This window comes from Orycteropus afer, unplaced genomic scaffold (assembly GCF_000298275.1).
Source record: "Orycteropus afer afer isolate SDZICR_OR568_19922 unplaced genomic scaffold, OryAfe1.0 scaffold00178, whole genome shotgun sequence".
NCBI classification, from domain to species: Eukaryota; Metazoa; Chordata; class Mammalia; order Tubulidentata; family Orycteropodidae; genus Orycteropus; species Orycteropus afer.
This window is the reverse complement of record NW_006921765.1, coordinates 6435814-6450412: the sequence shown is the minus strand read 5'-3', so window position 1 is coordinate 6450412 and position 14599 is coordinate 6435814. Positions and strand designations below refer to the sequence as shown.

At 40.1% G+C, this 14599-nt stretch overlaps 1 protein-coding gene across 1 annotated transcript in view; it reads right to left on the bottom strand.

Moving 5' to 3' along the window:
* RPUSD4 (RNA pseudouridine synthase D4) overlaps positions 1 to 6633 on the bottom strand; it is a 33455-nt gene extending 26822 nt beyond the window's left edge. Inside the window, exons 1-3 of the mRNA XM_007947238.1 lie at positions 6451 to 6633; positions 5915 to 6080; positions 4439 to 4640 (exon numbers count right to left, since the gene is read on the bottom strand). Coding sequence (XP_007945429.1) covers positions 4439 to 4640; positions 5915 to 6080; positions 6451 to 6633 — 551 coding nt within the window. The remainder of the gene's footprint in view (positions 1 to 4438; positions 4641 to 5914; positions 6081 to 6450) is intronic.
* Positions 6634 to 14599: the final 7966 nt, after the last annotated feature.

Here is a 14599-nt window from a genome sequence, read left to right as displayed (position 1 = left end):
TTCTGTGTCTGTGTTAATTGGTTTCCCTTTTCTTTGTTGAAGAGGGTCTGTGCAATCCTTCTGCCTAGTCCGCCATCTTGCCCCGCCTCCCTACATCTGATTTCTTGACTGCTGCTTCCAGTGGTGTTGATTGTGGAACCAAGTAATACGAAATCTTCGACAGCTTCAATCTTCTCTCCATTTATCGTGATGCTGCTTATCAGTCCAGTTGTGAGGATTTTCATTTTATTTATGTTGAGGTATAAGTTAAACTGCATACTGGAGTCTTTAATCTTCAACAGTAAATGCTTCAAGTCATCTTCACTTTCAGCAAGCAAGACTGTGTCATCTGCAGATTGTTAATAACACTTTCTCCAATACTGATGCCATGTTCTTCTTCATATAGTACAGCTTCTTGGACTATTTGTTCAGCATACAGACTGAATAAGTATGGTGAAAGGATACAATCCTGATGCACTCCCTTCTTGATTTTAAGCCATGCAGTATCCCTTTGTTCTGTTTGAATGACAGGCTCTTGGTCTATGTACAAGTTCCTCATGAGTACAATTAAGTGTTCTGGAATTCCCATTCTTCTCAATGTTATCCATAATTTGTTATGATCCACAGTCGAATGCCTTTCCATAATCAATAAAACACAAGTAAACATATCTCTGGTATTCTTTGCTTCAGCCAAGATCAATCTGACATCAGCAATGATATTCCTCCTTCCACGTCCTCTTCTGAATCCAGCTTGCATTTCTGTAAGTTCCCCGTCAATATATTGCTGCAACTGTTTTTGAATTATCTTCAGCAAGATTTTACTTGCATGTGATATTAATGATATTGTTCGATAATTTCCATATTCTGTGGGATCACCTTTCTTTGGAATAGGTACAAATAAGGATCTCTTCCAGTCAGTTGGCCAGGTAGCTGTCTTCAAAATTGGCATAGATGAGTAAGTATCTCCAGCACAGCATCCATTTGTTGAGACATCTCAGTGGGTATTCTGTCAATTCCTGGAGCCTTGTTTTTCACCAATTCCTTCAGTGCAGCTTCGACTTCTTCCTTTAATACCATTGGTTCTTGATCATATGCCACCTCCTGAAATGGAGGAACAGCGACCAACTGTTTTTGGTAGAGTGACTCTGTGTATTCCTTCCATCTTCTTTTAATGTTTCCTGCATCATTCAATATTTTGCCCATAGAGTCTTTCAATATTGCAACTCAGGCTTGAATTTTTTCTTCAGTTCTTTCAGCTTGAGGAATGCCGAGCATGTTCTTCCCTTTCAGTTTTCTAACTCCATAGTCTTTGCACATTTCATTATAATAATTGACTTTGTCTTCTTAAACTGCTCTTTGAAATCTTCTGTTCAACTCTTTTATCTTGTCATTTCTTCTATTTGCTTTAGCTACTCTCCATTCAAAAGCAAGTTTCAGGTTCTCTTCTAACATCCATTTTGGTCTTTTCTTCCTTCTGTCTTGTTAATGATCTTTTGCTTTCTTCATGGGTGATGTTCTTGATGTCATCCCACAATTCATCTGGTTTTTGGTGGTGTTCAATGCATCAAATCTGTTCTATAGATGGTCTCTAAATTCAGGTGAGATATAATCAAGGTCATATTTTGGCTCTCATGGACTTAATTGTCTTCAGTTTCAACTTGAACTTGCATATGAGCAATTGATGGTCTGTTCCACAGTCAGCTCCTGGCCTTGTTTTGGCTGTAGATATTGAGCTCCTCCATCGCCTCTCTGCACACATGTAGTACACTGGGAAACAAATATCATTTTTCACTTCCCAAGATGCAAATCTTTTAAAACAAGGAACTATAATAAAAAGCCCCTATAATAATATAGACCAAAGTTTATCAGTGGTCACCAGAGACAGGAGGGAGAAGGAAAGGGTAGCCATTTTTTAGGAGTTTCTGTTTATGGTGAGGGGAAATTTGGTAATGATTTGGTGATGGTCCCACAACATGATTAATGTAATTGATACCACTAAATCTTATACCTGAAAAATGCTGAAGTGGCAAATGCTGTGTTACATATGTTCTTACAATTAAAAAAAAATGCATTTGGTCAGGCATATGGGGAAGTGGGTACTCAATACTAGTGAGCAAGTAAATTGACATAACCTCCTCGAAGAGCAATCTGGGTGGTAACTTTTAAAATTTTAAATGTTATATGTGGTACAAGAATGTCCATATAAATAGAACTAACAGGGGGTAAAGTTACGATAACTTCTTATCCACAGCCACCTACCCTGAGGTAGCAAGTTGTTGGACCTGTAGGCTCGGGACCATAGTCATGGGGGATATCAAGCTCAACTGGCACTAACATACTACACAAAAACACTGTTCTACATCCTACTTTGGTCAAGTCGATTCCAACTCATAGCAACCCCATTGGGCTTCCAAGGCTGTAAATCTTTACAAAAGTACATTGCCTCATGTTCCTTCCACAGAGTGGCTGGTAGATTTGAACCACTGACCTTCTGGTTAGCAGCCAAATGCCTTATCTGCTACGCTATCAGAGCTCCTTTTGAGTAGTGACTGGGGTCTTAAAAGCCTACAAGCAGCCAGCTAGATACAACAATTGGTCTCTCCTTGTCTGGAACAAAGAAGAATGAAGAAGATCAAAGATGCATGGACACAATTAGTCCAAGGGACTACTGGACCATCCAAATCTCACTCAGCCTACATGACCATGAGACTAGAAGAACTAGATGGTATCTGGCTACCATTGTCAACTACTTGGAAAGGGATCAGTGCAGGAGGTCCTCAATAGAGTGGGAGAAAAATGTGGAACAAAACTCAAAATCACAAAAAAGACCAGGCTTACTAGTCTGATAGAGACTGGTGAAACTCCTGAGATTATAGCTCCTAGTCATCCCTCGGGCCTGGAATTGAACTCACTCCCATGGCTTCCAGCTAAAGAACAGATAGGCATACAAAGTGGACAATTACAGTAGGCAGATACTCTTATTCGAACAAATCATGGGAGATCAGAAGGGCAGTATTTGCACAGGGAGATAGCTCAAAATAAAGGAATGCATAGGAAAGGACACAGGGAAAAGGTAACCACAAGGGAGAAGTAGGAGGAGAGCTATTACATTATGGGGATTGTAATCAGTGTCATGAAACACAATGTATATGAACTACTGTGTGGAAAATGAATTTGTTTTGTAAACTTTCACCCAAATCACAATTTAAAAAAAAAGAAAAAAAAAAATCCTATGGAGCAGTTCTATACTGTAACACATGGAGTTGTCATGAAATAAATATAATACTTTAAATGCACAAGCCCTTCAACCAAACTATCTCATTTGTAGGGATTTATCCTAAAGACACATTCTTTGTAATAGGCTCTGAAAAATGGGAATTTACCTATATATCTGGTAGCATAGTGCCTAAGGCACTTGACTGCTAATCAGAAAGCTGGCAGTTCAAACCTACCAGCCACTTCTTGGAAAGAAGGTTGGGCAATCTACTTCCATAGTGATACTGCCTCAGCAACCCAAGGAGGGGTCGCTATGAATCGGGGCCAACTCGCCGGCACATAACAACAACATCCACAAATAAAGAGCTAGATAAATAAATAATGATGTATCTACACAACTGACCACTACAGAGCCATTAAAATGTACAATACAAAATGCTTCGAGATACATTGCCCAAGTGAGAAAAGCAGGGTCCAAACAAGGGTGCAAAATATGCTGCCATACAATAATATGCTTATACACACCAAATACAATTCCAAAAGTTTACAGTGACTGCTTCTGGGAAAATAAATTGAGAGGATGGGGAGCACACGTAGATGGTATCTTTTTTATTCAAATATTTGTTTCCTATTTAAAAAACTGAGGTAGATCTGCATGTACTGACATGGAAAGATCCTCAAGGCATAGAGGCATGGGAAAAGAAAGTATAATGTACATTGGACGTGACAAATATACACAAATACACATATGGCCATACTGTACATAACAGACATGTATATAAAGGTACTGAGTAAGGACCACAATGAAAAAAAAAACTGTTAACAGTAGTTGCTACCAGAAAGGATGAAAGGGCTGGAATGGGGAAGTAGGTGGATTCTCCAGGAGTCTTTTGCTTTATGCATTTTTTTTACCATGTTGTTGTTGTTGTTGTTATTTGCCGTCGAGTCGGCCCCGACTCATAGCGACCCCTCCTTGGGTTTCCGAGGCAGTATCACTACGGGAGTAAGATTGCCAATAAAATTATAATATCAGTTGTATGATTAATTTTTGGCAATTTTTATATAAAGTTGGAATTAAGAACTATGAACTATAAGATTCTAAGCATCAAAGATATTTCATATGATTTTTATATCCCCACAGGTCCTAGCACAATGCTTCCTATTACTAGGATTTACTGGCACATGAATGAATAGATGAAAAGGATGCCTTTGTTCATGCCACCTCTATCCACCGGCCTCATACCAGTACTTCTTGGTCACCTGACGGGTTTTAAACAACTGTTGGATTTGATGTGCCACTTCCTTCTCCCAAGCCAACACCATCACACCCGTAGTTTCCTTGTCCAGCCGATGACACAGATGCAGGGGCTCTGCCTTGTGGCCATGAAGCATCTTTGCCAGGATAGGCAGTACATCATTGATGCAGAGCTGGACTCCAGGGCCACCTAAGAAGGGAAAAGCCAGAGGTTTGAGGAACCAGGAAAAGATTCCACCAAAAATTCTATTTGGGAACAAAAAGCCCTTTCCAGATTGTTAATGTTTTATAGAGCCTTGCTACTTCTAGTGTGGTCCAAGGACTAGCAGCATCAGTATACTCAGAAAGCATGCTGAAATATAGTCTGAGGTCCCCAACCCAGTCTACTAAACTGCAATCTGCATTTTAACAATATCCCCAGGTGATTGATAGGCATATTAAAGTTTGAGAAGCACTGACCTAGAGCATGTAGTTATCTTCTTATACATACTTTAAAAAAAAAAAAAAAAATCTTATATACTCATCCTAAAATCAGCAACCAAAATGGAGAGGGTCTGATATAAGCAAAGGCTTGAGAATTTGGAAGTAAACGCTAGTGAAAAATATAAGACCACAAAGCCTTCCTAAGGCATTAGATAGGAGTGGATAAAAGGATGGCTTTAGGGTTAGACATTTCTGGGTCCTACGCTGTGTATACTCCCAACTAGCCATTTGACTGTGGACAAATAACTTAATCTCTCCCACCTTCTGTTTTCTTATCTATAAAATGTAAATATTGGGATACTAACTACTTCTTGGGGTATGGGAGGGCAAGATAAAGAGAAAAATTCACACAAAGCGTTTGGCAATATCTGACTTAATTCTTTATCTTTATAAGCTCAAACTTTCCCCTAAGTCCCAAAAGGCATTCCCCTCTTCTAGTTAAAATGTACCTTTTTACTTAGAAGAACTCTTTCACAAATGTACTTTTTAAATGTCAATTTTTCTTGATTCACCTCACCAGTCTCTGACAACGATTCAACATTTATTCAAAAATATTTGAGTGTCCATTAAGTTCCATGCACTTGGATTTTATGATACATATTCCATAAATTTGTTTTTTCTTATCTATTATTTCCTCTCTCCCAATTTTGATGGTAAATAACTTGAAGACAAGGACCACCGTTGTCAACAGCAAAAGCTATACAGCTGTCGCATTCTCTATAGCATTTACTTACTTGGGGTCTACAGACACAGCATTCCATGAATCACTGTTGCGTGCCATAGCAGTACATGAAATTCAATAGTTAAAACTGATTTTGGAAAACGAGTGCTGTCTTATTTGTGTCGTTGGTAGTCTTCCATATAGAATATTGCTCTATACAGGTTCAACCAATTTTGAATTCAAGATGTGAGACAGCCCCACCGGGAATGTGGCAAAAAGCATCAGCAGGCACATGCACAGCTCCCTTTCCCAATCCTTACCATGCACAGGGACACCATAAGGCTTATTGATGACCACAAGGTCCTTGTTCTGGTGGAGAATGCCTCGGCTCAGTGCCTTAGCAAGCACGTTGGGGTGGACTCGCTGCAGCTGTTGTGTGAACCGCACTAGTTCTCGCACTCTCCGCTGAACTGGATTTGCCGGCACCTGGTGGGAGGGGGGAAGAAGCGGTAGGGAATGCCAGATAAAAGCTTTCAATGAAACGTGGGTGAAAATTCGGTAAAGAATGACTGTATTTTTGCATTAAATTTGCTTCTTCCTCGAGTAATTTGAGAACAGAGGTGTGTGTCTGTCCCTCTAAAGTGTCTATGTCGTGCTCTGACCTGCCCGGCAGGAGTCAGACTCTGCCCACAGGAAGATACCGTACCGCTAGTTTCCCCTCCGCTTTCTCCCCTTTCTCCCACCACAATCCACGACATTTTCTTGATACCTGTCAGAGGCTCCTCCTACCTCACTCGGGCTGGGAAAATCAGTGGGCATATTATGTCTTGGGAGTCGCGGTCCCTTCTGGACTCACCGGCTCCTTCTTTTGTTCCTGTTTCTGGGCTCGGAGCCTCTCAGCTAATCGCTGGGCATCCAGGGGCCTAGAGGCAGCGGCGGCAGAACAAAATAGCTTTGAGACGAGAATGAAGAAATTATCCAAACGTTGGCCCGTACCCCAGACCAAGAGACCCGGCACAACACAACTGGGCGCCACCATCTTGTCAACCAGGGAGGACCGAATCCAGACCACGTGGAGAATAGGTTGGGAGAGGGACCCGACCAGCAAGAGGGAATGGGTGGTCCCGTGAGTCACGTGACGGACGGGGCGGAGCACAGGGCGAGTCACGTGGGGCGTGTGAGCGCTAAGTGCGGCTGCGCGGGCCGGTAACTTCAGCTGGACCGGCGGTGTTTGGAGAAGATACGGTGAGTGTGTGGGGAAACCGAGCTAGAACTGGGGAATGCTGCCGCCTCAACGGTATAATGTTTTCCACGCACCCAGGATTTTTATTTTCTCCGAGCACTGCTCTGGGAAATCGTTTCTTCCTTTGGGAGACGATCTTACTCAGAAACACTTCCCCGCCCCCGTAGAAGCGATGCCTCATAAACGTTCACCCCTGAGCTTTCGCAGGCACCTACCTCGTCTCTCCTGGCAACCGCATCCCCGGTGTTCGTCTAGTCCCCTAAGGGACGCATCGTGTCCTCTCTCATCTTCTTACCCCTAGACCTTCGGAGATGCCTGGATCTCTATATCTCCTCAACGCCCCTTCTTCTAACCTCTTTGTTTCACGTTGTAATCTGTCCTCTCCTAGAGATGATGGGAGACCCTTCCGTTATCTAGGGGCCCAAACCCGTATTTCCTTTCTAGGAAGCACCTTGGGCTTCTGTCCTTCAGGAGTTCTTTTCTTGGAGTCTTCTCCGCTTACCCTCATCCTGCTCCTCCCAAAGATAAGACTCAACTACGAGACACGGACATTACATTCTCCCTTCTGCTTCCTTTATTTTTTCCTCCTCCATAGTTTATAGTCGCCCAAACCCTCTCTCTCTCATCTCCAAATTGCGAGAGACCTCCTCCGCTTTCACTAAGGGATTGCTGGAAAAATAAACATCTGGTTGAGAGGGTAGTGTCAAAATACCTTGGGCTATACCTGCCATTTGTTAAGAAAGCTGATGCCGAGTTCTGAATGGATGTCCTGAAAACTAAAGGATCTGTACTGACGACAGAAGAAACAGTTTTTTAAGGCAGCTTAGAATTGAGGAGTTAGAATAGGTAGTTGAGTTAGGTTTGGAGGTGTGGGCACCTTCAAAAGGGATTGGTAGGAGGGAGCCACTTTGGGCATGAAACCAAAGTTGAACAAGTGGAGCAAGCCTAAAGAAGACTGGATGGAAGAAGAGTTTAAACTAGATGTGATGTGGGGAATTTTTGTAGCTTCTTGAGCAGAGGGGAGACTCTTTGAAAGTGAAATTCTAAAAATGAGTGTGGTACGTGAATGCAGGTTGAAAAGGAAAGAGCTTTGGGTAGCAGGGAAATCACCTAGGATGCTGCAGTCTAGGCAGTCAGTAATTGAGGTTATGTCAGTGGCCATTGTTTCCCAACACTGAACTGTCCTTTGAGTTTGAATTGATTATTTATTGTTGGCAGCTGGTGTTGAACTGTGAGTCCTTTTCTGACTTACTCATTCTTTTATCCCCACACCTGGCACGTCGTAAACTCATAAATATTTGTTAAAAGCCTGCAGTACCTCAGGGACTGTGTTAGGTGTGTCAGAACATTATAAATTGTCTTATTTCTGTCAGTGTTTGATGTGAAGAATGGAGTAGGAGGGCAAATATATTTGTGAAGAGTGGGAAAGAAGGTTTGTGAATGTTTCTGTGAAAGGCCAGTGATCAGGATATAAATAAAAAGAATTGTAGGGGAGATTGGGAAACATCTGCTGCTCCCCCCACCCCCCTTTTTTTTCTGGAAATTAGCAGGTAAGATATGGATCTCTTCCCTAAAATAGTTACTACCTTTTACTGACATGCTCCAGACCCAGGTTCTATTTTCAACAAACAGTGGCATATCACATTTTACTTAGGTATCTGAAGCCTTCTTTCCCAAGAACTGCACTTGCTGCATCCTAATGAGAAAAAAAAAAAAAATATGTATAATTCCTGAAATTTGAACATTAGGACTTAAATCCACACCATGCTTTAATTACAAACTTGTAATTGAAGTGTAAGAATTCTTATACCCTAAAACTGTTTAGGGTATAAGACTTTTATGGTTTTGTATAGGGGCTGGAAGAACCTCTTTCTACCTTAACCTGTGCTTAGGACATTCAAGCAATGACAGCTATTCTTGGCAGGAAACAAAATGCAGAACCAACTCAGATGTCATTGCTAGTGACACAGAGCTTATGTTCTTGGATTTCAGGTTCACCCAAAGCATGCACTGTCCTGCCTAAGAATAAAAACACTGGTTATCTGTTTTTCTGGAGAAGGAACTTTAGGATTTTCTTGGCTGAAACTGCATAAAAGTATCCTAAGTTTTTGTTTGCTTATTTGTTTTGTATCACAGTACAGCTTTAGCCAATATGGGTACAGAAGTAACAAATTCTTAATGTTTTTCCTATGCATCTAGGGGAATTGCACTTAGAGTATGAAGATTATCTTCTGTTTGTTTAATCTCTGTTTTGCCTCCTTCCACTTCCTCCTTCAGTTGATCCTGTTTTAGGCAGTTAATTTTTCCAACTTCTGCAACAATCTCACATTCTTATTTTTTAAATGAGGACTTCTCTTGTTTGGAGCTTCAGTACATGGAAGAAAATTCCACTAGTAGTGTATTTACTTATTGTTACGGAGTACAGCTCTGTTGAAACACAGCCTATTTATATAAATATATCATGATATGTGCTCCCAAAATTACTGTATCAAGAAGAACTTGATAACTAGTTTCTAAGGATATTTCTTAATCTATGCAAGAAAAAAAGATTGCCTTGAAATTCCGTAAGTATAAACAAGAACTGATTATTAAAGGAACTTATGTTTAAGTATCACAAATTTAAGATTAATTAATGGCATTAGGTTAAATTCTTCCTCTATAAACAATGATTTGCTAGTTACAGATTAATCAGAGATTCCATTTCCTTGAGGAGTACTTGGGCGTTGTTTTATGAGACATTAAAAGAAGCAATTAGCAGGAACTTCCTGGATGTGCCCTGGAAAGTACCATAGTTGGAAGCCAGGAGGTCTAGGTACAGTATTAGTTCTGCTGCTCGTGACTATAAGTAATTTGGGTGTCAGTTTCTTGTCTTTAAGAAGAAGAACCTTACACCTGTGAGCTTCTAGTCTACCAACATTTTCCACACATGTTTAAGTACTTGCCTTTTGACCTTAACAAATGCAATATTATCTCTAGCACCTTATTTCAGACTTATCTCAAATACATTTACCACTGGCACAGAGAATCAAGATTTGCTTTTAAACCCAGAATTTAACCGTATGCTATCTGGGCTGACATTTGTATGTGGAGATAACTTAATTGAGTGGTGGTAGGTAAAACCTGACAATATCCTATGTGAGCATGGGAGGGGGTGCATATAGAAAAAAAATATATCAGAAAACAATGGTGTACACCCATAGCATGGGTATTAGTCCTTATTTCCGTACTAGCAGTTGAAAGGAATTCCATTGTACGTTTGACCTTCATTAAATATTTATGCAGCTTAGAATAGTGATCAAAGCAGGTCTAGCTTAAACCTGCTTCCCAAACTTTTTCATACCATGGGACACATGAAAATAGTTGTTCTCTCTTGGGGGAAAACTGGAGGTATCCCACAGAAGGTAACCTTGGAGCTCCAGCAGCACCAGAGGCTGAGGGGATGCCTTTTGCGCACCACATCTAACTAATAGGAAGGAAGGTCAGCTTTACACATCCTGGATCTTGGACCCAAAATTCTGTGTAACAACAATCAAGAAGAACTGTATCATTGGCTATTTTTATTAAATTGATCTCTAATCTGTTTCATGTTTATCCTTTTAGGTAGTTTATATTTAAAGACTGTACTTGTCCTTACAAAGTAGCCTTTCTGAAAGTATCAGTTATTGTTGTTGTTATGTGCCATCCAATCAGACTGACTCATAGCAACCCCTCCTTGGGTTTCTGAGGCAGTATCACTATGGAAGTAGATTGCCCAACCTTCCTTCCGAGGAGCGGCTGGTGGGTTTGAACCGCCAGCCTTTTGGTTAGCAGTCAAATGCCTTAGGAACTATGCTACCAGGGCTCCCAGTATCAGTTATAGTTAACCAATAAAGTGATGGGAAATGCTTTTGTAATGATATTTTGGCCTCACAGATGTGAGTAATCTTGTTATACTTATATATAAAAGATGATATCTACAGTCCAAGATCAGGAGTCCAAGGAGTATGTGGATTTCTTTATATTTTCTATTATACAAATAACACAGAAAATATAAAAAATAGAATGGGAAAAAAATCACTCATAGTTTTGTTTCCCAAGTATCATTAATATCCTGGTTCTCCCCTTAGTCTTTTTCTTTAAAAAAAAAAAAAAAAAAACTGTAGCATTTCAAACATTTATGGAAATAGAAAATACTCTAAGGAACCCTCATGTATCCATCAGCCTGCTTGTGTTAACCAACACAGGCCTTGTCTTGTTCTGTACCTCTCCCCTTACTTACCAGCTGATTTTAAATCCCAGACATATAATTTTATCTGTAAACACTTCACCGTATATCCCTGAAACATGACTTTCTTTCAACATACCTACAATACCATTGTCACACCTTTAAAAAGAATGTATTCCTTAATATCATCCAGGAGCCAGTCAGTGCACAAATGTTCCTATCTCATTTTTTTTTTTTATTTTATTTTGATTTGGGTGAAGATTTACAGAGTAAATTCACTTTTCATACAGCAGTTCACATATACTTTGTCTCATGTCATTGACCAAAATTTATAATGCAACAGCTCTCCTCCCACTTCCTCCCCATAGTTACCCCTTCCCAGTGTCCATCCCTCCATACTCTCTAGCGCCCTGAGCTGTCTCCCTGTGCATAAGCAGCCCTTCCTTCTCCCATGATTGTTCTCTCCAGGGCGTGTATCTACTTGAGGTAAATGTTTAACTCACTTGCCTGTACTTTGTTTGGCTGGAAACCACAGGTGTGGGTTCAATTCCAGACCTGAAGGGCAGCTAGGGGCCATAGTCTCAGTGGTTCCACCAGGCTCTATTGGACCAGCAAACCTGGTCCCCACCTTTTTTTTTTTTTTTTTGCCTCCAAATGATTTTGAGTTTTGTTCCACATTGTTCTCCCTCTCTATGCAGGATCTCCTACATCCCTTCCAAGTGGATGACAGTGGTAGCCGGGCACCATCTAGTTCTTCTGATCTCATAGTTGTATAGGTTGCAGATAGGATGGTGTACCAGTCGCTAGGACTAATTGTTTCCATTCATTTTGGTTTTCTTCTTTCTTCTTGATGAGGAGAGACCCATTGTTGCATCTAGATGGCCTATCTCATATTTTTTTAAGGACTGATTTTTATTTTGATCATTTTTTTTATTGTGTTAAGTATATAGGTTAAAGAACGTGTGCCATTTCTGAAGTCTTCACATGTCCAATTCATCATGTTGTTGAACCATCGAGATTAACCGTTCCCAAAATTTCCATCACCCTTAACAAAAGTTCAGTGCCCCATAAGCATTGTATCTTCTCTCATATATTTTTTTAACAGTTGATTTGTTTGGGTCAGGATCCCAAAACAGTCTACACGTCATGCATACACTTACAGTTAGAAGGACGAATGGAACATACAGTAGAAACTTGTGGACTGTAAACCTTGAGGATGAATAGAGCTCAGCAGCTGAGAGCTCATGCTTTGGAGTCAGACAAACAGGGTTTCAAATCCTGTCTTTGCCATTTGCTAGCTATGTAACCTTGTGCAAATTACTTAACTAATTCCTCTCACTTAAGTTATTTTATCCTGTAAAATGTGGTTTAATATCTATCTTAGAACTTCTGTGAGGATTAAGTGAGTTAATACATGCTAAAGGGCTCATGTAGAACCTAGCACATAGGTGTTGTTAGGTGCTGTTGAGTCAGCCCTGATTCATAGTGATCCCACACACAACAGAATGAAACACTGTCTGGTCCTGCACCATCCACCTAATTGTTGCTATATTTGAGCCCATTGTTGTAGCCGCTGTGTCAGTATATCTCCTTGAAGGTTTTCCCCTTTTGTGCTGACTCTGCTTTACCAGGCACAATGTCCTTCTCCAGGGATTGGTTCCGCCTGATAACATGTCAGAAGTACATGACACAAAGTCTGGCCATCCTTGCTTCTAAAGAGCATTCCGGCTGTACATCTTCCAAGACACATTTGTTCATTCTCCTGGAAGTCCATTCTTTGCCAAAACCATTATTCAAAGGCATCACCCTTCTTCAGTCTTCCTTATTTGTCATCTAGTTTTCACATGCATATGAAGCACTTAAAAATACCACGGCTTGGCAGGCACACTTTAGTCCTCAAAGTGACATCTTTGTTTTTTAACACTTTAAAGATGTCTTTTGCAGCAGATTTGCCCAATGTAATACATCCTTTGATTTCTTGCCTGCTGCTTTCATGGATATTGATTGTGGATCCAAGTAAAATGAAATTTTAGACAACTTCAGTCTTTTCTGCACTTACCATGATGTTGCTTATTGGTCCAGGTGTGAGGATTTTTATTTTTATGTTAAGGTGTAATCTGTACTGAAGGCTGTAGTCTTTGATCTTCACTAATAATTGCTTCAAACCTCTTTGCTTTCAGCAAGCAAGGTTGTGTCATCACAGGTTGTTAATGAGTCTTCCTCCACTCATGTCTCATTTTTCATATAGTCTAGTTCCTCAGATTATTTGCTCAGCAAACAGATTAAATTAATAAGGTGAAAGGATACACCCCAGTGCACACCTTTCCTCATCTTAAACCATGCAGTATCCCCTTGTTCTTTTTGAATGATTACCTCTTGGTCTGTGTACAGGTTCCACATGAGCACAATTAAATGTTCTGGAGTTCCCTTTCTTCTCAGTGTTATCTATTATTTATTATGATCCACACAGTCAAATACCTTTGCATAGTAAATAAAACGTGAGTAAACATCTTTCTGGTATTTTCTGCTTTCAGCCAAGATTCGTCTGACATCAGCAATGATATCCCTCGTACTATGTCCTCTTCTGAATCCTGCTTAGATTTCCATAGGTAATGGTCAGTAAATAGTAGCTATTCCCAAAACATAGGAGAGCTCTAAGCCTGTGCTATGAATTTTAGTCTAATTCTGCCACTCAGGTGATTGACTTAAAGATTTTGAACCTTAAATTGCTCATCTAAGTAAGAGGTGGAGTGAACATCTAGATGAAGTCTAAAATTCCTTACAGATCTCTCAAATTCCAGGGCTTTTTGGAAAGGAGATAGCTTGGCGTTTAGAAAGAGCATGAGCATTAGAACACTTGACTGGAGATTGCATCAAGCTTTGTCATTTATAAGTGTTAAGTCTCCCAAATCCACAGTTTCTTCGTATGTAAAATATAATTAATAATACCTACCTAATGAGATTGTTGTGATGAATAATAAGATAAATATAAATGATGGCTAAAATGTAGGCCCGGTGTGGTAGAAATGGTGAAATGCTTGGCTACTAACCAAAGACTGGCAGTTTGAACCCACCCAGAGATGCCTCCAAAGAAAGGCCTGCCACACACAAAAAAAATGAAACAGGATTCATGCCTCACACCACATACAAAAACAAATTCAAAATGGATTAAGGTCCTAAAGGAGAAAACTAAACCCAGAAAATTCTTAGAAGAAAATGCAAGGTCAAGGCTATTGTGCCTAGCTTTTAACAAAGGATTATCTAATACAATTACAAAGCACAAATAACAAAAATACATAAGACCTCATAAAAATTAAATCCTTTTGTTCATCCAAAGATTTTACCAAAAAAATTAAAAGACAAAAGCTACTGATTGAATTTCTTCAGAAACCATATATTGATAAGAATCTTATAATGAGAAATGCTCACGATCATTAGCTATTAGAGAGATGCAAATCAAAACAACGAGATACCATCTTGCTCCAGCACTAGTAGCAAAGTTCAACAAGACAGAAAATAACAAATGCTGGCGAGGTTGTGGAGAGATTGGGACTCTCA